The sequence below is a fragment of the Aedes albopictus genome, chromosome 2, assembly GCF_035046485.1.
Source record: "Aedes albopictus strain Foshan chromosome 2, AalbF5, whole genome shotgun sequence".
NCBI classification, from domain to species: domain Eukaryota; kingdom Metazoa; phylum Arthropoda; class Insecta; order Diptera; family Culicidae; genus Aedes; species Aedes albopictus.
In genome coordinates, this window is record NC_085137.1 from 76867503 (window position 1) to 76894279 (window position 26777).

The 26777-nt window shown below is 41.7% G+C and overlaps 1 protein-coding gene across 1 annotated transcript; it reads right to left on the reverse strand.

The window, feature by feature from the left end:
• Positions 1–1392: 1392 nt before the first annotated feature.
• LOC134286090 (uncharacterized) lies at positions 1393–22224 on the reverse strand. The gene is made up of 4 exons (XM_062847657.1): positions 22104–22224; positions 18802–20772; positions 1653–1756; positions 1393–1455 (listed from the first exon to the last, which is right to left on the reverse strand). The coding sequence occupies exons 1-4, from the start codon at positions 22222–22224 to the stop codon at positions 1393–1395; spliced, it is 2259 nt and encodes a 752-aa protein (XP_062703641.1).
• Between the last annotated feature and the right edge of the window lie 4553 nt (positions 22225–26777).

Sequence of the window (26777 nt, forward strand, 5' to 3'; positions counted from 1 at the left end):
GCCCCCTTGGATGAACCAAATGTCAAAACAACTTTTTATTTTTATAGAGCCTCTATGAAAAAAAAGTGGATTTGACGTTTGGTTCATCCTAGGTGAACCACTTCCTCTGGCCTATGTTCTTACACTTATCACCTTTCTTGTAGACGGAGTAAATAACCCCTTCATTCCACTCCTACGGTAACTGTTCGAGCTCCCAGATCCGGGTTATTAGTCGGTAGCTGGCCAACTTTTCCGGGCTGATTTTGATGAGTTCAATTTTTCCTTTGGTCTCCTACGCGTCTCGATCTCCTATAATGATCTTGACGTCGTGATTTGGACAGCGCTTATACTCGTGTTCGAGTTGTATGTAGAATACGTCCTTGACATCATCACTGCTTTTGAAGTGTGAGTTGTGCACGTTGATTGAAGTTGAAGAATCGGGCCTTGATCCTTAACCTGCACATTCTTTCACCTATTACGGTAGTGTGACCGTAGTATCAAGTCAAGTCAAGTGGTCAAGTGGTTCCGTAGCTTGGAGGAGAGAAGTACCCGTCTAGCAAATTAAGAGCCGTGGGTTTGATTCCCACCGGAACTCTGGATTTTCTTTCGCAATTTAACTCTCGATTTGTTCATCAAAGTACATCTTTCCGCAGTGTGCATGGATGTCAAAGCGTTCATACATTCTTCTTCTTTATGGCTCGACGTCCCCACTGGGACTTGGCCTGCCTCGCTTCAACGTAGTGTTTTTTGAGCACTTCCACAGTTATTAATTGAAGGGCTTAATTTGCCTGCCATTGCATGAATTTGTATATTGTGAGGCAAGAACAATGATACACTATAACCAGGGAGTCGAGAAAATTTTCTCGACCAGAACGGAAATCGAACCCGTCGTCTCCGGAATGGCGATCCATAGTCTTAACCACTAGGCTAACTGGAGACACCATACATTGTAACTCCTTTTGATTGAGAATTCTTTTACTGATTCTGCCTTCAACTTCAGAAATGTGAAAACAAGTGATACTTAACAACACTTTCATCATAGCCACGAACTGTCCATAAAATAGGATTCTCTTCATATATCTTACCCCTCCTCGTTCTGTTCTTCGAAAAAACTACTTGATGGAAAACGATCCTTTACTGGGGGGCTACTGCTTTCCATCTCACGAAGCCATCCGGCAGCAAAAGTAGAATACATTGCGGCGATTTTTCACAATCCAACAGTGGATGGGAGATCTTGTTTCTGTCATCTTTATAAAACAAGACACGCCGCCATTTCCATTGCTGGTGCTGATGTTCGAGAAATAGGGTGAAGAGAGGGGATCTCTGTTGTTGATATGATTTCGTTCCAACAAACAGCGGACATTCGGTCCCGTCGGTGGTGAGGAATAAAAAAGAGCCCAAGGAAGCTATGAGTCAGATCCCACTCCATCCAAGCAAACGCCACCCGGCCTTATCCAACTTGGATCCAAGGCAGTACTGGAATGGAAGAAGAAAAAAATGCTCGAGAAAAAAGGACATTTTTATTGCTTTATGCTGTCCGTCAGCCAGTGAACGAGCAGAGATGAGAAAAAACTTCCAATTTAATCTACATTATTATTATCCCTTTCCTGACAAGCAGAGCTCAGACGCCGACCGTGAGGACGTGAAACGTCGGAGGACGGTCGACGACGTACCAAACAGCAACGCGCCGGATGTGGTAAAATGCTTCGGTCCAAGGCCTTCCCTTCTGCTCCCGCTTCGTCTTCTATTCCTAACTGGTGGGGAGACGGTTGGCACCCTGTTGGTTGTTGGTATGACGTTTATTAAAAAAAAATCAACCGGCCAAGGAAGCTGGTGTCAGTCCGAGGCGAAGACATGCGCCACAGTTAGTAGTGTAAAGTTTAAGCACCGGGTTTTCCGGTTTCCTCTGGAACGTCGTGTCGGTGATACGATAGTTGCACAGAAGATGGTGAGCTTACCCTATACGGTGGCGGCCAACGATGCGAGAGAGCCGGTGTGTAGGATTGGAGCAAATTGAACTTTATGAATCGTGTAATAAAGAAGTTGGATAAACTGCACGTAATTGAACCGGGGCGGAAATATTCCTGTTTGCTGCTGGACACATTCACCATGTGGTTCGGGCCATGTCACCAAGGTGTTTCTGAGGAATAATATGCTGGGAAATCAAGATTTTTCTTGCGGACTGAATTGTTTGCATTTTCATTCATTTATTTAGTTAACATCAAATTCATGATAATACTGAATCAACAATTTGCCGCCATAATACTCGATTTGCAGCTGCAGCTCTCCAACGTCGGGCACGCCCAACACTCGCCAGATCACGCTCCACCTGGTCCGTCGATCGTGCTCTCTGCGCTCCACGTTTTCTTGTACCAACCGGATGGTTAGCAAACACCAACTTTGCAAGGTTGTTGTTCGGCATTCTTGCAACATACCCAGCCCACCGTATGCTTCCGGCTTTTGCCACATTCTGGATGCTGGGTTCGCCGTAAAGTGCAACGAGCTCCATAGCTCTGTGCGGTCGATACTGTCGTATGCCGCTTTGAAGTCGATGAACAGGTGATGCGTTGGGACCTGGTATTCACGGCATTTCTGGAGGATTTGCCGTACGGTGAAGATCTGGTCCGTTGTCGACCGACCGTCGATGAAGCCGGCTTGGTAACTTTCCTCGAACTCATTTGCTTTAGGTGAAAGGCGACGGAAGATGATCTGGGATAGCACTTTGTAGGCGGCATTCAAAATGGTGATCGCTCGAAAGTTCTACACATTAACTTGTCGCCTTTCGTGTGGGTGGGATAGATTATCCCTTCCTTCCACTCCTCCGGTAGCTGTTCAATTTTCCAGATCTTGACTACTAACTGGTGCAGACAGGTGGCCAACTTTTCCGGGCCCATCGCCGGCAGATAAAGTTGATTTCAATCGAAGACAATAAAGTGCATAGTGCCGGGAACAAAATGGCCGACACGAAGGTCACAATGTAGAAGCTCAACGACCAGAATTATTCGGCTTCTGTTGACACGGAAGAAAGTGCCAAGTGTGGTGACAGATCCGAAACCGGTAAATGCTGATGCGGCTTGGATCTCTAACGATGAGAAAGCGCAGGCATTGGTGGGGTGGCGCTGGAGGGCACTTAGGAGAACAAAGCCCAAAATGCAAGACCAACCAACACGTGTTAAACTAGACCTACAACAATGTGATCACGCGGCTATTATGCAAGAGTTGTTAACCGTCAATTGGAACGATGTTTTCATTGAATCCGTAACCTTTGATGAATCGAGACTGAATCCTATCATCGATTCAATGGTAAGCTTTCTGCGATGTTTTAAAATGTTTGATGTATTGGACAACAATGCATATTATGTTAACAATGCTGTCGACTTCAATGTACTAGCCTTCTATGCCACCGTTTACGAGGTGTTTTCTCGGCACTGTCGTGTAATTGTTAGACGAGTGGGTAGCCCAACTTTCCCCGAATGGTTCGATGCTGATACTATACGACTTTTAAAAACCAAGAAAAGGTTGTACAATACATTCAGACGCAGCAGATCAGATGAAGACGAAGATGTGTATAAGCAAGCGCGGAGAGAGTTCAAGACTAAACAACGATCGCAGTATGAAGCATACATGAACGAGTTGCAGTTAAATATCCAGTCTAATCCGAAAGTATTCTGGAACTATGTTGGCAAAACAAGGCGTGATTCTGGTGTGCCAGTAAACGTGACGTACAAATCAATGAAAGCTGATTGCGCTGGACAGGCGGCTGAGCCATTTGCTGACTATTCCAACGCAATTTACTCCGAGCGTAGTGAAATTGATGTACCCGTGTTTTCACCTTGTGATGAACGTATTCCAGATATTACACTCTCCCTGGATGAAGTACGCAAGAAAATCGAGACGCTGGATGGCTCCAAAGGTAGCGGTCCTGATGGCATCCCAACCTTTGCATCAAAATGTGCGCTGAAGCTTTTGCATTGCCCTTATTTGAATTGTTCAGCTTTTCCTTACGTTGTGGCTACTTTCCGATGTTATGGAAAATTTCGCACATTGTCCCGATTCATAAAAAGGGTTCCAAACTGCCTGTGGAAAATTACCGAGGAATTTCCATATTGTCTGCAATACCGAAAATGTTCGAAAGCCTCATCTACGATCAACTTTACTCATGGATCGAACCGAGATTATCAATTTGTCAGCATGGATTCCTGAAAAAACGCTCTACGACTACTAATCTGGTTGAATTTGTCTCGAGGACCACCCAGTGGATGATGGATGGGCTACACGTGGATACATTATACACGGATATGTCCAAGGCATTCGACGTGGTTAACACTGGTGCCATTTTGTCCGTTCTAAGAAAGCACGGCATTGAAGGACCAATTCTCAGGTGGCTGCAGACTTACCTAGAAAATCGCACGCAGTACGTTAAGCTTCACCAATCGCGATCAAAGGCATTCTCGGTTGATTCCGAAGTGCCTCAAGGTAGCCATTTGGGCCCCCTGCTTTTCATCACTGTTATGAACGAGTTGCCTAGCTTGCTAGCTTTCTTGATGGATTATATATTCTCATTTATGCAGATGATGTTAAAATTTTCATCCCAGTAAGCTGTCTGAAGGATTGTCAAAATTTGCAACGGAATATTGAACTTTTCTCCAGCTTTTGCAGAAAGTTCGGTCTCAAGATCAATGTGTCAAAATGTAATGTGGTGTCGTTTTCCAGAAAAAATAATACCATTCATTTTGAGTATCAGATGGGTGCCGATGTAATTAATCGATCGTTCTGCGTGAATGACTTGGGTGTGCAGCTTGATTCGGAACTAATTTTTACCGAACATACAGAAAAAGTTATTGCAACAGCTAACGCCATGTTTGGACTGATTAAGCGTCTTGGGAAAGATTTCGACGATCCTTACACTATCATCTCACTTTACATTGGATTAGTTCGTTCAATCATTGAATATGCTAGTGTAGTTTGGCAACCATATTATGAAACTCATAAAACGAGAATCGAAAGTGTTCAAAAAAAGTTTGTCCGGTTTGCTCTTCGTAACCTAGGTTGGAGAGACGCCTTACCCAACTACAAATCCGTATGCATGCTTGTTGGTATAGATTCGCTAGAAATTCGTAGGAAAATGGCCGATGCTTTATTTTTGAAGGATGTCATAGATGATAGATACGTTTCTCCATACCTAGCAGGGCAGGTCTCATTGAACGATCAGGTTTAAGACAAGTACGTCCGTTTCAAATTCCAAATAGAGTTCAAAATTACGCTAGGAATGAACCCATGTATCGCATAATGTCATTTTATAATGCTAATCGAAATCAGTTTAATGTTGAAATGTCCAAAGAAAAAATTAAGCATGTAATTAGATGTAGTTTTTAGATTAATTGACCTGAAATGAATGTATGTGTTGTAATAGTTTAAGATAATGGGCAAATGCCTATAATCATAATAAATCAAATCAAATCAAATGCCAAGACGGGGTAAAATGGCCCGACTCATAAAATCATTCCTGTATGGGACTTGATCATTACTTTACTAATAGGTGAATGGTATCAAGATATGTTTGCATCGAACATTATTCTAGAAGCTAGGTCACCAAACCCACGAAAAATCTTTTGATTTCCCAATGAAAATTGGCAACTTCCGGTTTTTCGTGCTTGCAATTAAGGTTTTCTGGTGATTTTATTACCAGCCAAGTGTTTCCGACGAGATTGAGGCTCACATGGAGACGCATGGTTGTTGATGTCTACGCTTTCCATGTTAGGGGTTATTCAAATATTACGATCATCGTTTTGCGGGGAGGGAGGTAACACTCCATTTATTGAGTTTACGAAAAAAGCGTGACAGAGGGGGAAAAGGAGTCGGAAATGCCCGAAAACTGATGGACGTAATTTTTTAATGTTTCCATGAAGTGGCATCTTACCCCATGGCAGATGGTCATTTTGCACCACTTCCGTTTTACGAATCAGTTTTTAAAATCGCAAAAAATCAATGAAAATGCAATAGTTTAGTGTATAGTTTTGCTGAAGTATCGAGCTAATATTGTCTAGTTGCTGTTACCACTTTGAAAGCCTTACAAATGACGCTAATTATCATTGAAAACGATGAAAGTTTAAAAAATGGCATCTTACCCTACTTGACCCTACATAGCTGATTCACGTGACGCAGCAAACAACGGCGAAGGAGATGTGAGATGCTTTGAAAAGTTTCCACGAGTGAGCGAGCATCTCTTTCCAGTAAAATTTACGTTATGCGACAGCTGGTGTCCACACGTGAGTGCGTCGATACTCTCGAACGCAAGGCAAGTGCCTCAATCGAGGTGGACTGGCCAGCAGCGAATCGAGTCGTTCGCTATCTGAAGACGACAAGAGATTGGCGCTAGCAGCACAGCAATTCTGGTGGCGAACTGGACGGATTTTCTGATGCGGGTTGGGCGGACGATATTCGTTCCGGGGAGTCTACCGGTACGCTGGCGGCGGAATTTCTTGGTGCAGCCGGAAGCAGTCGAGTGTCACTCTATCTTCGATGGAGTTGGAGTACGTGGCACTAAGTGAAGCGAGTCAAGAGTTGGTATGGCATCTGAAGTTACTGAAGTTCTGAAGTTGCATCGCATTTGAAAGCTCGGAGCGAACCACCTGGCAATCGAAGAATATCGAGACGCGGGAGAACTACCATTTTGAATGCCGCCTACAACGTGCAATCCCAAAGCATCTACCGTCTTCTGTCACTTAAAGCAAATTAATTCGTGGGAAGTTATCAAGCCGGCTTCATCATTTGCCGTATGGCAAATCCTCCAGAAATGCCTCAACCAGGAATACCAGGTCCTAAAACAACACCTGATCATCGATTTCAAGGCGTCATACGACAGTATCGAGCGTACAAGGCTTTGGAACATCATGGAAGAAATTGGTTGTTTCTCAAAGCAACGATGGACGATGTGCAAAACTGCGTACGGGGTTTCGGGTGAACTATCGAGGTCATTCGAATCTCTCTACGGACTACGACAAGGCGACTGACTCTCATACCTACTCTACAACATCGCTTCGAAAGGTGTGATGCATCGAGTTCGGTTAACAAAGTTTGGTCAATTTGTGTGCTTCGTGGACGACCTTATCTATGAAACATTGGGAACGGTGGCAGAGTTGTACATCTGCCTGAAACACGAAGCAGCAAAGGTCAGACTGGTGGTGAACACGACTGGGTCCGTCTAGGTAGTAATGTCATGATAGGCGGTGATGCCTTCGAGATGGTGGAGGAACTCGTCTACCTTGGCTGACAACTATGCTAGCTGTGAAATACGAAGGCGCATCATCAGCGGAAGTCGGGCCTACTACGGGCTCCTCCAGAAGAAGCTGTGGTCTAAAAAGATTCACCAACGCACCAAGTGCACCATGTACAAGACGCTGATAAGACAGGTGGTCCTCTACGGACACGAGACATGGGCCATGTTCGAGGAGGACCTTCAAGCACTCGAAGTTTTCGAGTGACGTGTGCTAAGGGCGATCTTTGGTGGCGTGCAAGAGAACGGTGTGTGCTGGCAAAGGATGAACACCGAACTTGCTGCACTCTACGGCGAACTCAGCATTTACAAGACGGCTAAAGCCAGAAACATAAGGTGAGCAGAGTATGTTGCAAGAATGCCGAACCTTGCAAAGTTGGAGTTTGCTACCGATCCGGTTTGCACGAGAAGGCTGCGGTGCAGAGAGCACGATTGGTGGACCTGGTGGAGCGTAATCTTGTTTGCCTTAATATCCGCGCAGAATTTTGAGCCAGTATTACCGGAAGAGGGTGAGCTCCATGAGGCCCTTCTTGATGACTGCCTGAGTAAGAGCAATCATCAATGACGCAGCCGAGAGCACCAATCATTTTCCGTCGAATGAATTCGCGGAAAGTTGTCAGGCCGGCTTCGTCGATATCCGGTCGACCATAAGCCAAACGTGAATCCCAACGCTTCAAAGTGGCATGCGACAGTATCTGCACAGATCCATGGAAAATCATGGACGAAAACGGCTTTCCTTAGAAGCTGCGTTGTTCATCTATGTAAGTAATTGTAAATGAAGAATCAGGACCTTTTCCAACGAAAATTTGCGACAAAAAATCAAATAAAAAACTTCCAAAGTCATAATTTTCTCAGAATCCTCATTTCGCTTCGAGGCGTGTCGCAATTTGCGATCCACGTTTGGAAGTCAAACATGAGTGAAATTTATTGCTCTTTTCATGCGTCCTCAAGTAACAACGAAGTTGTCAGCAAAAAATATCATTCATCTGCAACGCATACTCATCCCATGGTTCGCTCCCGCCCCTGGCGTCAACCGGTGAAAAGGATTTGAAATTTATTCAAACTTCATAAATTGTTGATGTAAAGAAGCGGAACACTGGCAGCAGCGAAATTTATGAACTTTTTATTCGCGTTCCAAGACACGGGCCCCATCCGTCGTCAACGTCCTATTCGTCGTCCTTCCAGAAGCTGCTGAGCTGCAACATGATTGAACCAAAGTTTCTTCCCCGTCCCGCAACCATCTCTCAAGGAGCCAACGCGGCAGCATAAATCTTCCGTGAAGCACACGGTTATAAATTAACTGCGCAATCGACAGCGGAGTTATGATTTTGCTGCTGTTTTCCGTGCGAGCTGAAACCTTCCGACAACGACGGATACGACCACCCGACCGGTGTGTGTATGATTTCACGTGCATGAGTGAGTTTTATTCGCACCAGTCCCAACTCAGGAAAAAAGTTTCAGCGCTCGCTCCATCAACCAACACCCGCGCGGCGGCGGAGCGGTGGGGGAAAACAGCGAGAGTGTGTTCGCTAATATAATTTATGACTGCGGGAAATTAGGATGAACGCGTGCCCATTTCGCCCGGATTTGTGGAATCCTTTTCCCCCCGCAAACTCGGCACTAACAACAAAATAGGAACAAATTATCCACCGAGAGCGCGTGATTTGTCTTGGAAGAGGACATATATTTCCTCTCGGATCATGGGCTGTGATGAAGCTTTATAGACAAAACGGATTTCTTTCTTTGGGGTGGATGGATCGCTCAAATGGGAAAATATGGGCTGTTCTTGGTAGGGGTTAGTTGACAAATTGGAAAATAGTGCATTGGATAAGCTCTGAAAGAATTGCGAAAAATATGAAGAAAAACTCATGCGTTGAGGTGATTTGTGAGTAACACTAAACCCAAATGTTTAACAGCCTTTGAAAATCATATTATAAACCGAATTTAAGTAATTGTCGCTAAATGTTAACGGTTGATTTATGTGCGTATGGACGAGTTTCAAGAAATTGCATCCATTTATTTACAAAATTCAAAAGTTTTTACAATATAAAAGATAAAAAATGTATACTGCATTATCAATCTGAAGCTTTACTCAACACTTCGAAGCCGGAATAGCTCAGCTCAGGAAATAGGCTCAGGGCCAATGACGTCACCATAAGGCCCAGTGCGAGCTAACTCATCAGCCAATTCATTTTCAGTATCGAAAAAATGTCCAAGTATCCATACAAGGTGAACAGCGTTTGTTGAATTCAGCTCCGCAATTTGAGTTCGACCTAGAGTTGGCCGAAGCAAGTGCTTTAATGGTAGCCTGTTTATCTATACAAAAGTATAAGACTTTGTCCATTACGTGCTGCTGAAGTGCTGATTGCACTTCGCACACCGGAGCAAAGATTTCGGCCTGAAAAACGTTGCAGTGTCTACCAAGTGAGTAAGACTGATACAGCCTTAACTCACGAGAATAAACACCAGCTCGACCATCTAGAAGGGAGCAATCAGTGTAACATACGATGTCGTCTGAAATACTTCTCTCCACTCTACTAACAAAAGTAGCTGCATAACAGCTTATTTAGCAAACGTTCTTGGAAGCGCTGCCGTAGAAGTTGATGAGAAGAGAACAGTTGTGTAAATTGATTTGATATACTTGGGTTTAGGCCCCAAGTTGTACCAAAGGTTCGCAAGCATTGCCCAAGCGTCATACAAGCTTTTCTGATTCTGAACTCAATGTGAGGTGTCCAAGAAAGCTTGGTATCAAGAATAATTCCAACGTGCTTTACCTGTTCAGACACATCGATTTCAGAAACAAAAAGAGCCAATGAACGAACACCATTACGCTTTCGCATTTCCGTGAAAAGAACAATAGATGTTTTACTCAGATTAACCGAAAGCCCATATTTACGACACCAACCTTTAACCACCTGAAAGGCGCTTTGCATCAGGTTGAAAAGGGTGCTGATGCACATATGTACCAACTAACAATGCTAGGCAATCGTCAGCAAATCCATAAGACTCCCCCTTAGGAGCATCCATAAACACTCAATTTCCTAATTGCTGCTTGACGCAATGTCGAGAAGAGACGTTGGTTTTCGATCATTTGGTAAATAAAAATGGAAGTCACTCTGTGGCTTCCAATATGGCATCGAAAGACACGTTGCCAAAATCACCCTCAATAGTTAAGATAACACTCGAGCAAGAATGCTTTTGAGTGAATGCTTTCTCGATATCGTAAATAGCTTTGTGCGAAAAAGTCACAGTGGACTTTCCAGATTGGTACCTAAGCATGTTGGTTTACATAAAGAGCCACGTTGACCAGATGAACATCACTGATGTGATGATCGACAATACGTTCTGAGCATTTCAGAAGGTCTGACACTCTTTGATTCTTCATACAACGCACGTCCCGCATTCAAAATAAACTTTACAGTAATATCCCACTAGGATTTGGGAATATATTCTGTAGCAAAAATGCAAAATCCTTAGACTTCGCAAGAATTTTGTTTAACTGACTGATTTCGCTCAAACTAAAAATATTTGTACAAAGGTTTTTTTTTTTCAGCCGGATCATTCAGCAGTCCGAACAGCTTTCTGGAAGGCCTTGCGAGCCGACCTGAAAGCCTCCACCGAACGATGTCGGACGGATCCCGACAGAAGTGTCTCTAAGAGAATCTACAGGAATTCTCTCGAAAAATCCTTAGAAAAAAAGGTTCCCGAAAGAAGAGATCCGCAAAAGATTTTTTAATATCGATCATCTCTACTAGTGTCTCCAAGGATTTCTTCAGGAATTTTGCTAACGTTCCTCTAGTGACTCTTCTAAAAATTCCTTTTGCGATTTTTGATAAGACTCCTTCAAAATTCTTTCGAGAAAACGTTTGAGAAATCATTCCATGTTTCTATCATGCATGATTTCACCAGAAATTCCTCCAAAAAACCGGATCAAAAATTTCTCTACGGATTCCTGGTAGAGTCACCATGCCCTTTATAATCTTACGATCCCAAATTCATCGTAATCGGAAACAAAGCGATTATGGCACCGATTAAATCCGTAGTTTTTGTTATCATTCGTGTACATTTCTGACAAAAATAAGAAACAAAACAAATAGCTTCATTCCTTTATATGCTTAAATAGTTAAGTAGCAAATAGGGTAAGTGTACCAATTATGGCTATAGTACCAATTATTCGCCATAGTTGATTTTCACCCTTTAACGATGTAAATCAACAAGAAAAAAATTTGTGAACAACAGATCACGTTCACAAAAGATGGTCGCACTCATTTAAACTCCACATTTTGCTCAAATCATGGTAGAAATAAATCATTTTCCTTAAAATTTCGGCTTCCTTGCACCCTTTTTCGCCTTAGTGTACCAGTTATGGCTAACCCCATAAGAAATGCATGCAAATAGTGCGAAAAGGAACCGAAGTTAAAAAATGTAACCATAACTGGTACATGGTTCCTATCATTGGCACACGCTGTAATAAATACTAAAAGTAGTTTTCGCTCCGTTTCGATATTTTTCCTGTAAAGTATGGAAACTAAGCTGTCTTTTAACTTATTGGTGACATTCGTTGGTCTTCTCGTTATTTTTGTATAAATAGCTCTCCTTAGGTAGTGCCATGATTGGTACACGCACCCTACTCAAAATTCAAATTGAATAATTTCTCAGAAGTTTCTTCAGAGATTCCTTCATGAATTCCTCCTAAGACTGTCTTGTCACTTTTTTCAGGTATTCTTTAAGAGTATCTAGAAGCTTCTTTTAAGTACTTAATGCAAGGCTAAGATTTTATAGAAAATATCTTCATGGAATTATTCTGGAATCACCTCAAAAATTCCTACGAGAATTTGTCCCGAAAAAATAATTTGAAAATTATCAAAATTGTTTCAAGGATCTGGTTAGAAACTCCTGCGAAGGTTTCATTTATCGGATAAAGCATTGGTTGTTCAATTTATTCAATAATTTCTCCAATGATTCTACCGAGGATTATTTTTTGATTTTTCCAGAGATCGCTTTAGGAATTCTACCAAGGTTTTATTGAAAATTCAAAAGAACTTTCTTCAAAGATGCCTTTAAAAATTCCTGTCAAAAAAGATTCGTGCAGAATTTCTAGAATTTCAAAAAAAAAAATAAAAAATGATCAATTCTCCAAGTTTTCCATTAGAAATATCATACAAGATTTTTTCTAGGTATTTATATACACATAATTTAGTACAAGAAACCCGTCGGGAATTCTTCCATGCAAGGATTTTTTCATTTCTCCACGAAATGCTACAGGATCTTTTAGGTATTTTTCCTTGCAATGATTTAGAATTTCTTCCAATGGGACTTTCAGAGAAATTCAGAAATTCCTCCAATGAATACTAATAGAAATTTAAATATGTAAAAAATGTAAGAATTCTTTCAAGAATTTTCAAAGAAAATCCTTCATGAAAAATCTACTGGAATTGTTTAAGGAAAACTTCCATCAAATTTTTTTGTACTGATTTCTTCAAAGTTTTCTTAAGTGATATCACCAATTGCGTCCGGATTTTCTTCACAAAACTACTAATAAATTTTTCAATGTGTCGTCAGGTATTTGTTACAAGTGAGGAACTTTAAGCACTTTTTCATACATATCTTTTACGATTCATCTAGGAATAATTTCAAATAATTGCTTCATAATATTTTCAGGAATTCCATTAAAAGTTTCTTAAAAATTTCCACAAATGATTCCATGGGGCTACCTCACATGATCCTTTAAGCAATTCTTCAGAGGAATCCTTCAGGAATTCCTTCAAGATGTTCTTAATAATTTTATACAAGCGTTTTTTTTTTGCAATGCCTCAAATGATTTTTCTAAAAGTCCTTTCTAAGATTTCTTCGGAATTTGTTCTAGCATTTCTTTGGTTATACCTGTAAAAATAACTTCAAAAATTCCGCCGATGATTGCTTGTAGGAAATCTTTCAAAGAATCATCAGGCGTTTTGCCTTTCTCGTACACTAAGTGTACTGGAAAGGCTATATGTTCACTCCAAAAATGACTTTTTGATAGGAGGCCCGGAGGGTCGAGTCACATATACCAATCAACTCAGCTCGACGAGTTGAGGTGATGTCTGTGTGTGTGTATGTGTGTGTGTGTGTGTGTGTGTATGTATGTGTGTATGTGTGTGGTCAAAATAAACTCACATCACTTTTTTGAACTAAACCTCAACCGATTTTAATGACCGATGGTTCATTCGACGCGGAATCTGGTCCCATTGTTTCCTATTGAAAATGGTTCGAATCGGTTCAGCCGTTCCGGAGTTATGGCCATTTAGGTGTTCCGCACCGGTACCCCAGGAAGGGGCCAGATATGAAAACGCTACAAACCCATGCATGCGGCACATCAAACTACGGCATTTTCGATAACTTGATGAATGGTAAGCAAAAAAATAGTCTTAGACCATATCTGAACCGGTAGTGTCCCGGAACTGGTTCCGGGTGTCCCGACGGAAGTGACCAAATATAAAAGTTAACTAAACCCATGCATGCGACATATCAAATAGTGGCTTTTTTATATCCTGATGAACAGTTAGCAGGAAAATATTCTCAGACCATATCGGAACCGGTTGTGTTCCAGAACTGGTTCCGGGTGTCCCGTCGGAAGTGGCTAAATATAAAATTGATCTAAACTCATGTATGCGACATATCAAACCGCGGCTTTTTCGATAACCTGATGAACAGTACGCAGGAAAGTATTCTCAGACCATATCGGAACCGGTTGTGATCCGGTACCGGTTCCAGATGTTCCGCCGAAGGTGGCCAAGTATAAAAGTTAATCAAACCCGTGCATGCGACATATCAAATAGTGGCTTTTTTTGATATCTTGATGAACAGTAAGCAGGCAAATATTCTCAGTACATATCTGAATCGGTAGTGATCCGGAACCGGTTCCGGGTGCCCCACCAAACAGCCAAATATAAAAGTGAACCAAACCCATGCATGCGACACATCAAATCGCGGTTTTTTAGGTATCTTGGTTTGGCAAAAAACAAAGGTTTCCGGCCATATTGGGGACAACCGGTAGTGTTCCACAACCGATAACGGTTGCTCCATCGGAAGGAGAACCAAATCTATAAATTCGACACATAAAATGACTCAAAAAGGTAACCTGATTAACGGTTAACAGGAAAAAAAAATCAAAGACCATACTTTGGAAAACCAATAGTGTGCCGAAACCGGTTCCAGGTGCCCCAACGGAATTGGTCAAATGTAGAACGAGCAAGAAAATAGTCTCAGGCCACATTTACCGGTAGCGTTCCGGAACCAGTTTCGAGTGTCTCGCCGGAACTGGCGAAATGCACAAATGAACCAAACCCATGCATGCATTACATAAATTTGCGACTGTTAAAAAACTGATTAACAATTTGCATGAAACTAGTCTAAGGTCACATCAATGACAATCGGTGAGTGGTAAAATGTGAACCGAAAGTGATAAAAATAAAATGTGAAATTGAACCAAACCCATGCGTGTGGTACCCAAGGGGACGGCAACCTATTTTTTCACTATGGAGTTTGACAGGTTGAATTGTGCCTCCTTACGTGGAGCATAAATTTATGCTCCAGCCATAATATTCACCAACACAGTCGTGAATTTTGAATGTTTACCTTTTTACGAGGGATATTGGTGCAAAACGCTTGCATCACATTAGATTTCAATAAAGTGTTGATCATGAAGAAGCGGCATATTTGATAATTTTCATTTTGAGAGTGTCTATGTTTAGGTAAAGTTCCTACAGGGAGTGGGAATTGTTTGTGAAAAGACACACAGCACCTCTTTTCGCAAACATTGTTCGCCAAAGTGCGTTTTCCCTTATTTTCTCCCGCTGCTGTATTGAGTGAATGTTGGTATTAGTAAGCTCTGACTGCGCATGATAAGCGGCAACAAAATCAGATAACCATAGCATCCTCGTGGTGGTACCATAAAACCACGTCAATAATTGCTGTCAAATTACCTGGGTAAACTTTTAATTCGATAAACTAACTGTATATTAGTTTTTATTGAAATTGTAGGATTTGTTTTTGAAAACAAATCCTACAGATATTGTGATGGTACGAATTGATAGCTTGTTCCTTTTACGATTGTTGGCTTATGAAGTTCACTGCGGTTGATCACCAAACGGATCAGGTGTCGGAAAGCACCAAATTTGAACTTCCGGAAGTAGCAGCTGCACGAGGAGCTTCTGCAGGTGTGAGTAACATCACTTATCGGATCATTCGTAAATACGTATTACACTGTGACATTTGATCATTTTTTTCAATTCGACAAATGTCGAATGAGCGGGGTACGAATTAAAAAGTGTCGTATTAAGGACAGACTTGTTAGAATCCCAAAATTGCCGCCACAATGGCCGACTTTGGCACCTACTCACGATTTCAAGGGCACAAATCTTTTAGTAAACAAAACCAGCGCACCTGAGCTTCTCATTTTAAGCTTATAACGAGTGAGCAAGAACAAAATAATAAAATCCATTGTTGTTTGAAGCTTCCTTCTTGAGATTTGTGCGTCTGAAGTTTTGATGTACTGTTGAAGCGGGATCTCAAGATGTTTGTCCTTAAAGAGTGATGAATACACGGGGTTTGACAGTACATCAAATAGCAGCTTTTTTGATAACTCCTTCTTCAGTACGTTCTTGTTTTCAACGGTCAATAAAATACAACCTAAAATGTGCAGAAAAAAACTTTGTTAAAGACCGCAAAGTGATCTGTGATTATGTAATTGTGTAAACTAATCAGTCAACTGAGAAATCTGATATTATTCAACTCTGCTTATACGTCGGACTATGTGCCATCAATAAGTTTTATGTCAATTCAATGATGGCTTTGATAAAATGCTTGCTATTCCTAAAAAATATCAGGATTTAGGAACACTTTGAGTAACGTTGATGGAAAGATCGTGAGAACATATACGACGAGAAAGGCACAATCACCACTAGGTGGATTAATTTGGGTTTTTTTTTTCAAGTCCTCTTTCTTAGTTCGTTCGAGAATCCGTTAAGAAATTTCAGTAAGGATTTCATCTTTTTCTCCCAGGATTTTTTTCAAGCTACGTTACAAAGATTCCTTCGGGGATTTCCCAAAGTTTTCCTTCAGATAATTTAGGGAGGGGCACATTGAAGAAAGGGCACATTCATCCTCAAAGAATTTCGGCATAATTTTTTTCATGGGTTTCTACGGCAATTCCCCCAAGGGAATCCATAGGAATTCTTTTGAAAATTGTGTTTTCAATTTCACTAACCAATGTGAGAGGAGTTCTTCGGAGTTTCCGTCATTGATGGATCAATGAAGCAAACTTTTCTATCGTTCGCCGCATGTAAACAAAGGCGTCACTGTATATGGTCATTAGCATTGTAACAGCAGTGGAGTTATTCCAAACACACAAGGCTACGGTGGCGCTATCTGTTCATTCCATAGAGATTGTTTTAGCTGTTTGAGTGATCCATTCGTTTGAAAAATTTTAGGCATTTTATTATAAATGCTTCCAAAAATCCCTTTGCTTTCAAAATTTCTTCAAGAATCTATTTCCTCCTAGTACTTCTAGCCTAACGTGTTGAAAAAGTCTATATGCTTTTTGTAAATAAACTTGTTTTGATCGCGCACCGCTATCAGGAAGAGCAATCATTACGGTATTTGATAAAAGTAAGTATAGGCGTGCGTGGGTGAACCGTAATGAGACCTACCGCAACCACAACATGCTTATTTACTAAAACGCTCTTGAGTCCAGTATTTCTAAAGGTATTTCTAAAGGAATGCTGGAAGTTATTTTTGAAAAAAAATCCTTGGAGGAATTCCTTAAGGGTTTCTTGAGATTTTTTTGAAAAAAATCCTGAAGAAATACTTGGATGAATTCCTATAGGAATCATTGTAAGTTTTTCTTAAACAATTCTTATAAGAATGTCTGAATATCTGAATGTCTGTCCCTGAACAAAGCTCCGAAGTAAATTTCAGAGGATTTTTTGGAGAAGTCCTTGAAGTAACTTGGTCTCCAGTTAGCCTAGTGGTTAAGGCTATTTATTTATTGTATTTATTTATTTATTGTATTGTATTTCTTCATCTGACCTCTGGAGTCTTAATGAAGTGTGGTTGGGAAGAGCCTTTTTAGGCATAAAAACCCACATCTTAACATATTACACATTAAAAATACAAAATTAAAACTAAGAACTAATACTCACATTTTAAAAATAACAAATCTAAGTTTCACAAAATACGTTAACGGAAATCAAAATCATCAAAAACATTATTAAAATTCACTACCATATACCTAAGAGGATCATGTTGTCCATATCGGCTATTGCGAGAATCCAAATGGAGAAAGTTGCGTCGTCGTAGTGGCCGTTCAGGAACGTAAATACGAAGTTCAGAGAGTAAGGCTGGAGCATCAATCTCGCCATTCAATAGCTTCCCAATAAAGCTGGATTGCATAGACGATCTCCTTTTCTCCAAAGTATCCAACCCCAGTAGCATGCACCGATGCTCATACGGAGGAAGATGCACAGCGTCCCGCCAGGGTAGGCCCCGAAGAGCTAATCTCACGAATTTCCGTTGTACAGCTTCAAAACGATCTATCCAATTCCGGTTATACGGGCACCAAACAACTGCTGCCGTTTCCAAAATAGAGCGAACTAAAGCGCTGTACAGAGACTTTAGACACAAAGGATCTCGAAATCCATCAGCAATTTTAAAAATGAAGCCCAGCTGTTTGTTTGCTCTAGTAAGTACATCATCATAGTGCGGCCTGAACGTCATCTCTGTATCCAGTATCACTCCAAGATCCTTAATCTCGCTCTTCCGCTCCAACTTTTCACCTTGCAAAGAGTATTCAAAGAGGATAGGATTCCGTTTTCTGCAAAAAGAAATTGCATTGCATTTTCCCACGCAGAGTTCCAATCCATTTCGCCTGCTCCAGCATTCAAAAGAGTTTAACGTTGCCTGAAGTGCCAAGCAATCTACAATACTGGTGACCACGATGAAAAACTTCACGTCATCGGCATAGAACACTCTTTCACCGCGGGGTAGTACAAACGCTACGTCGTTGATAAACAGTGAAAATAAAAGTGGTCCAAGATTGCTTCCCTGTGGCACTCCAGAGGGAATAGGAATTGATTCCGATTGGGTCGAACCAATGCGCACTTTCATAGATCGACCAGATAAATACGAGTCGAACCATCTAACAAAGCCTGCGGATACTCCCAATTTAGCAAGCTTATTGAGGAGAATCCTATGATTCACACGATCAAACGCTGATTTGAAATCCGTGTATATCACGTCCACTTGCTTTCCAGCATCCATCGACCGAATGCATAGTGACGTAAACTCGATAAGATTGGTAGACACTGATCGCTTAGGGAAAAATCCATGTTGAGCCGTGGATATGTAGTTCTTGCAGCATTCAAACAGTACGTTTTTCACAATAATCTCAAATATTTTCGAGCAGGCAGCTAATGATGTTATCCCTCTGTAGTTAGCTATGTCACGCTTGTCGCCTTTCTTAAACACAGGTGAAAGAAAAGAGTTTTTCCAACTGGTAGGAAAGGTACCTTGTTGCAGCGAGTGATTGAACAGCTTCGTCAATGGCATTAAAAATGCAGCGGAACACCTTTTCAGCAAAGATGACGGAATGCCATCAGGTCCAGGTGACGTAGAATACTTCAGCTTCCGAATTGCATTAAGAACGTGTTCTTCAGTGACATCGAAAATACCAAAATCGATTACATCCGATGGAGTATCACGGATGGCCTCAGCGATTAGTGCAGGCGTGACATCGGCGCCCGAGAATGCAGACTTGAAGTGTTGCGCAAAAAGGTTACACTTTCCAGAAGCAGTATCTACCGAAGATTCTCCAAAGTGCATAGCCGTCGGTAGTCCATCTTCCTTGCGCTTAGACTTTACAAAAGACCAAAAGCGTTTTGGGTGTAGTCGAAGATTCCTCTGAACTCGGTCAACATATCGAGCGTATGAAAGTCGATTGTAGCTAGTGTATTTGTTGCTAGCAAACACGAAACAACGTTTCAGCTGAGGAGAACGATTCCGTCGGTATTTTCGAAGTGCTGACCTTCTTCGGCATTTCAGTTTACGGAGGTATCGGTTTGTCCAGGGTGGTTTTAACGGAGGACGCTTGAAAGGGACACGATGCTCAATAATGCGTCGAATTTCACTGCTGAACGATTCAACCATGTCATCCAAATTAAGATCTGAGTCCAAAAATTGCCAATTAATTGAAAAAATGTCTTTGGTGAGCACTTCATAATCAGCACGACGGAAATCGAAAAGCGCGCCTTCTGGAGCCTGCTCGTATTTTACCGGTAGAGACATCACAATATCGATTTCTATTGCGGGGTGAGCGGTATCGACTACAACGAGCGCTTCGACTGCTTCGGAAAGATGACAGGCTGGTAGTGACAAGTCATTCACCAGAACCAGATCAAGAATACCGCTATTGGCGTTTTTAACCGAATTAATTTGCGTCAAGTTATGGAAGCAAAAGCCATCGTATAGTATACTACCGGGACCTGTGAGATTTGAACCTCTAGTATCAAGTTTAAGGCCACCATCCTCAGAAGGTAACCAAAGCATCTCCGAATGGTTGTAGTCACCAAAAAGTAGGGCATAATCGTGTTGGCTTAAACCGGACATAATAGAGTCGATGGATTCCAAGTGCTGCTGAATGAGGAACAGGTCATTTTTGTAATCCGGGGGTAGATAAAGTACTCCAACGCTGACATCAAACCCATTAAGATGAACCTTCACCCAGAGTTGCTCTAGCCGATTACTAACAGGCGAAGGGTCAATACAAGATTGAAGACTGGACGAAACGGCCACTAGAACTCCACCACCTCTTGTTTTTCTGCTGTTTAGCCTACTGCGATCAGTTCTGTACACTGTATATGCGTTACCAAACAGCTGAGTTGAAGATATAACGTCATCGAGCCAAGTTTCCGTCAACACAATGACGTCGTACTCCGCTTCCGCAGCTGCTACGAAGAACGAATCGATTTTAGTGCGAAGTCCTCTGGTATTTTGATAATACACTCTCAGTTGTGAGAGGGGATCGGGTTCAGGGTCAGCGGCAGTCGAAACACTAGGAGCGGTCTCAAACACAGGACTGGGACAAGCGTGGCGATTGGAATCAGCGTGGCGTCTAAAATCAGCGTGGCTGCTGGAATTGAGAGGAACTTCAGGCAGCGAACTGAACGTATTGGGAGCGTACTTGCCTGAGAACGGATTTCGGAAGACCCCGTCTCCTGTCTCAAACACAGGACCGGGACGACTGCTGGTCGCTGGCTGGATTGGCACGACTGTGTTGAGCGGATTCGGGGCTTCCTTTGGGCTTACGGCAAGTGTGCGTCCCGGTGGTTGGTAGCGAAGCGTTGGAGAACGTGATGGAGTACTCCCGTGGCGACTGGAAGCAGCGTGGCGAGTGGGGCTAGCGTGACAATCTGAACCAGCGCGACTACTGGAATTGAGAGGTACTTCAGGCAGCGAACTGAACGTATTGAGAGCGTACTTGCCTGAAAACGGATTTCGGAAGACCCCGTCTCCTGTCTCAAACACAGGACCGGGACGACTGCTGGTCGCTGGCTGGATTGGCACGACTGTGTTGAGCGGATTCGCCAATCCGGAGACGGCGGGTTCGATTCCCGTTCAGGTCGAGAAAATTTTCTCGACTCCCTGGGCATAGTGTATCATTGTACTTGCCACACAATGTACAAATTCATGCAATGGCAGGCAAAGAAAGCCCTTCAATTAATAACTGTGGAAGTGCTCAAAGAACACTAAGTAGAAGCGAGGCAGGCCAAATCCCAGTGGGAACGTCGAGCCATAAAGAAGAAGAAGTTGAAGTAACTGCTATATAAATCGTAAAAAAATCTTGCAGGAAACCTTCAAGAAATACTTGATAAAATCGTTGGAATACGTTGATAGCACTTGTTTTTCATGCGATAGCAAAAATAATCGACAAAATATTGTTATTACGGTTTTGACGTGACATATTTTTTTCTTGTAATTTCCAGGCCCTTGTAGATACAAAGAGTAATCAGTAACCTCCTAAACTAAAATACTAGAAAAAAGTGTGTACATATACATCAATTAATGAGCGCCATCTATGTACCCCATTCTAAAAACTTTTGATAATCACGAAGGGGTCACTACATACCTTTCAGCAGTTTTGTGAAATATTGAAATCGTACTTAAAGGAAACGTTCGCTATTTAGGGCCTAAAGGCCTAAATGTACAATGCACACAATGCAAAATGTATTTTTCTTACAATGTTGATCTGCTCATAGTTGTTCGAGATTTTTTGTAAGCTGTCTGCCTCCGTTCCAGATTACTCAAAATTTAAACTTTCCCATTGCATGTTTCTGTGGCGGAGAACTCCCATAAGGGAAAACAGGAAAGGTACGCTCGGCAAAACTGTGTCTACCCGTTGTAATTTTATGAAAAAGTTTTCATACTTGCCTAACGACTTTGCCCCTGACGATTATACCTGCCTTGGCCTGGCTTGGATTCACGGTTAGGAGCCTACTCCACAAAAGATGAGCACAATCGCTTGTTGCTGCCTGCGTTCTCAAAACCTGCTACAGCGCCATCGTCGTGTTCAGTTTCAACTTTGAACCGTACTTTTCATGTTTTAATTATTTTTTATGCAACCCAAGATTTTTCCTTCCGGACTTTTGGAGGAGAAAAAAAAATCGCAAAAGAGAGAAACAAAGTTGAACTTTTGGTGCTGTTGCTTGTTGTCAAACACTTCCGGGAGGCACAGTTTAGAATCAATTTCAGCTGCCACCGTGACCATAAAGTCGATGGGGTGCAGTGTCGTAAAACGTTGCGAGATTTTACTCACCGGGATATTGTGAGGCGGTTGTGCTGTGATACTGATATTCAGTTACCTCTTCATTCGTGTGGTAAGGTTTCAGTGTGCGTTCTTTCGGGTAAACGACAACGGAATGAGGATCGAACAACATCTGCTCTATGAGCGATAATATTTTCATATAATTTTCATGTAATTTTAATTAAAGCGCCCGTGCTACACGTGTAGTATAGGGACAACATTTTCATTACACACATGTATGGATGGTTGTACACAGAGCTGATCTCATTCTAGTTTACTCGCAGAAACCGGATGACCAGACCCTTCGGGAGACTTGATGACATTTGACCTGGTTGCGGGCGGCTGCAGAATAGTGGCGATTTGGGGTGGTTACTATTAGTTACTATTACTAGAACTGTTACTGAACTATTACTAGAACTGAAAAATCTGATGCGAGAGAAAAAAAACAGTTGTAATAAGTAATAAGAATAACTGCATTTATACGAAGTAAGTTAAAGCGATAGAAAGATCACAAAATGCTTTTCAAATAATATTTTTCTCAATGCTCGACCTCTGGACCACCCGAAGAACCATAATAAAACCAGATTAAAATAGTTTTGGATTTATTATGGCCTTCAGAAACTGTCCAAATACAATATTGTTTAAGTAGATCTGTTGGTTAACTGTTTGTTTTATCTTGCCAAATCCATTTTGGCAATGTGTTCTGTCTTTAAACTTGAAAAGCTTATTCAAAACGTTCCGCCTGAAAATGATCAAAAATTAGCTTTTCCTAAAAAAAAAAACTTAAAACATTTTTAATTATTATTTTACCATAACTTCACATAAGAGCAAAATAGGCCAACAATGGCTCAGCATCTACAACAATCGGCAATTCTTCCCAGCAACTAGGAATTCCTATCGCCACCCACCCTAGGAATAACATCCTGCCTATCCTAGTTCCTACTTCCGTTTATGAGATCGGGGACAACAAACAACACTCGTTGCAGTGTCTGTGTCTGTGTACCTCTATATGTGGTTCATTCGGCAGCACACGATATGGTTCAGGTCCCGCCCGTGTAACAACAAGTAGCAAAACACGTAACTAATCAACTGATGTCACCTTGTGCCAGGTGAGGAAATTGGCATGTTAACATATGGGATATAAACAACTGGTTTCGAGTTGGAGCACTCTTGCTGTGGTAAATGCAGTGGTTCAAAGTTGTTGATCAATTTTTCTCAGGGTTTTTATTTGTGCTGATAGGACCAATTGTATTAACAAGTGTAACAATTGATGATCTAGATCTAGATGTTTATTTTTAACGTTTCCATTTCAACAGTTCTTCCAGTTCAATTAGCATGAATCCAAAAACATATTAGTGAGACAAACCAGGTTTGATGTTGGAGTTTCATTGGAATTAATCACACATCTTATATTTCCGCAAGCAACTTAAACAACACCGACATACTGTCTGTGTCGCAAACTCAAGAACAAAAGAACCCAGTCAGTGGGATTCTCCACATATGCCGCATTGCCTCAGGCAGAGGTGTCGAATGAATTCCGTCACAGAGGGCTCGGTAGATTCCAAATTCCAATACATATTTGATGCCTGAGGCATTCGTGTTTACCGCCGTCAACATCGTCGTTGTGGCACACATCAAAGCCTCAGCAAAGCGATGAAGTGGAATGCTTTCCATTTTTGTAGGGTGCTTACGGGTGGTGCCTACATTCCCGTTTCATTCAGGTCGGGGGATGGGAGGGCTTTGCCAAATACTTCATTGGGGAGATTTATAGGGAACTGTCTCTTATACTAGCTCTTATACTTAGAAATGTTCAATTTAGAAAAACGGACATTTTGTTACTGTAATATCTTCCCCATTTTACTATAAAATCATCTTAAAATCACCAACTTTAGATAACTATTTTACATTGTGGGAAAATATACCATGCTGTAAATGTAAAAGGTCCTTTTTGTGTAACTGAATAAGCTTTCGCTAAACCTCAATGTCTCCCCTTTATCGAATTTCAACAAAACTACTTAACATTGTCGTTCTCTCTAACTTTTAAACGTATCGTTATATTATATTATTCTACTAAATATAGAGATCAATATTGAGGGATTTGCACAAAAGTGCACGCGGCCTTTCGCTTCCGAGGTACAGCCGCGGATTTCACTCCCTGTTTACTTCATCCTTATGGGAAATAACATTGCGGCGTTTCTTACGGTGCGCCTGTTCCTTTCGAAAACGATAGACCGCGTGAACTTTTTTGCAAAGCCCCTTTTTGAAACATTTCAACGACCGCGCGGTGCTTATGTTTCAAGAAATCTGACAATATAGTAGATCGGTATTGATGCAAAACACTACATCCAGCTTGATCAAGTAAATATGTTCACTGATAAAACGAGTCGCAAGACAGGACACAACTCTAACTATTATAACAACGTTAAAAAGGAGATAACATTACCTCATTGAGTCGACCTTGTGATGGCCAATTGCGCGTGTTGCGGAAGGTTAAAATGTCTGAAAAGCTATACAGGTATACCCCGATTCATTGGACATTTCAATTTTCAATATGTCTACAAAATCGAATTCATATTCGACAATGTGCACCTGCTCCAAACACGTATCACTTTTGACTTTTTCCTTCGAATAATGCAACGCGACCGCAATTTCCATCACAACCGCACCAAACACTCGTCATTTTTCACTTTTTCCTTTGAACAACGCAACGCGATCGAGATCCCCATCGCAATTGCCCGAAACACGCTTCATTTTTCCAATAACGTTATTTGCATTAATGTGTCAAAAATATCAAAAATTTCAGAATTTCATTCAGGGATTTCGTCGAAAATGTCTCCGAGGATTTACCAGGGAATTCCTTTACTAATTGCTTACATAACTTTTCCTCGCGAATTGCTTTAGAAATTCCTCCAGGGGGATCCCTTCTGAAACTCATCAAGCGATTTTTGCCTTTCTCGTTCACCCAAGTGAACTGAAAGGCTATATGTTCACTCAAAAAATTTTTTTTCGATAGAAGGCTTGGAGGGTCAAGTCACATATACCAATCAACTCAGTTCGACGAATTGAGATGATGTCTGTATGTGTGTATGTATGTGTGTCTGTGAACAAAATAAGTTCACTCATTTTTAAGGCACTTCCCATTGGCCGATTTTTCGGATTATAGCTCGAATCGAACCGGAATTTTACCGCATTGTTTGCTATTGAAAATGGTTCGGATCTGTCAAGGCGTTCCCGAATTATAGCCAATTTAGTGTTCCGGACCAGCATTTTTCACCCGAGCGATAGGTGCGATATGGTGCGTGACGACCGCGACGACGGTCGCCGCAGCGCAACACACTCCTACACTGAACGAAAACCCCATCCCGAAATCGACTGATTTGTCCGACCATCCAGTCCAAAGTACCAAAATCGTGTTTTCGAATGACGAATCGGTCATACGGCAATCATCCCAAAAATCGGATGACGATCATCTTAGTCGCGTATGACTCGACGCACGCTATGTGAATGAATATTAGTTGCAGAGCGAAGGCCACACAGATGCACCGAATTTATTCATCGATAGCGTAACAAGTTCCTTGATCGTGACACTCGGGACGTTGACGATTATGCGTCGCATGTCCTATCCTGGACATGTCATCTTTTTTGAAAAGGGTGCTCGCGAGAGCATCCTGACCACTAAGCACAAACTTTTTTGAGAAAGTTGGCGATGGCATTATTGTTATCAATCGCTAAAAAACAAAGTTGCTCGATCATATGGTCGACATTCTATTTTCATATCACTGTCATCCGGTTTTAGGATGACATCATTCGGTCGGTGGAACATACGGTTTCCGACCGAATGTCGTTAAGGGGCGTGATCGTATCGCCTCTCAGTCGATCTTGGGCGGGGGGCTTCGTTCAGTGTAGAACGAAAGTAAGAGAGAATGTGAGAGAAAATGACGACGACGGAAGAGCGGCGCTAACGTGCTATGCATATATTCAAAAAAACGTGAAGTTGTCACCCATCACTAACGAACCATGTATGAGTATGATGATGGCAACATGTCCTGATGTTTTAAAGTTTCCTTCTGAACAAGGGAACTATTTAGGGGGATCATCCAGCCCGCCCCACGATTTTGACGTGTTTTGCAATGATGAATCAATCGTACACTGAACGAAAACCCCATCCCGAAATCGACTGATTTGTCCGACCATCCAGTCCAAATTACCAAAATCGTGTTTTCGAATGACGAATCAGACTCAGACATACGGCAATCATCCCAAAAAGCGGATGACGATCATCTTATTCGCGTATGAGTCGACCGACGCACGCTATGTGAATGAATATTAGTTTCAGAGCGAAGGCCACACACAGATGCACCGAATTTATTCATCGATAGCGTAACAAGTTCCTTGATCGTGACACCCGGGACATTGACGATTTTGTTTCACATGTCCTATCCAGTGTTGCCACATTTTTATCTGTACCAGAGGCTTAAAAATCTTTTTTATCTGTACCAGACCAGACACGAATGCCACTACCAAACGTGGTAAAGTGTCTTTAATAAATAATAATAATAATAATAATAATAATCTGTACCAGACATTCGAAAAATCTGTACCCAAAATCTGTATTAAATTTGCACCACATTTGATTTAAAATCGCTTGAAATACACCAAAAGAGCATTACATTCAGGCTAAACTAT

Coding starts and splice junctions, on each gene's coding strand:
- LOC134286090 (XM_062847657.1), bottom strand. CDS start 22,224: ATGTTGTTCGATCCTCATTCCGTTGTCGTTTACCCGAAAGAACGCACA. Junction 1,757..18,801: donor CAATCACTCGCTGCAACAAG/GTACCTTTCCTA, acceptor AACAACCAACAG/GGTGCCAACCGTCTCCCCAC. Junction 1,456..1,652: donor ATCCGGCGCGTTGCTGTTTG/GTACGTCGTCGA, acceptor CTTCCATTCCAG/TACTGCCTTGGATCCAAGTT.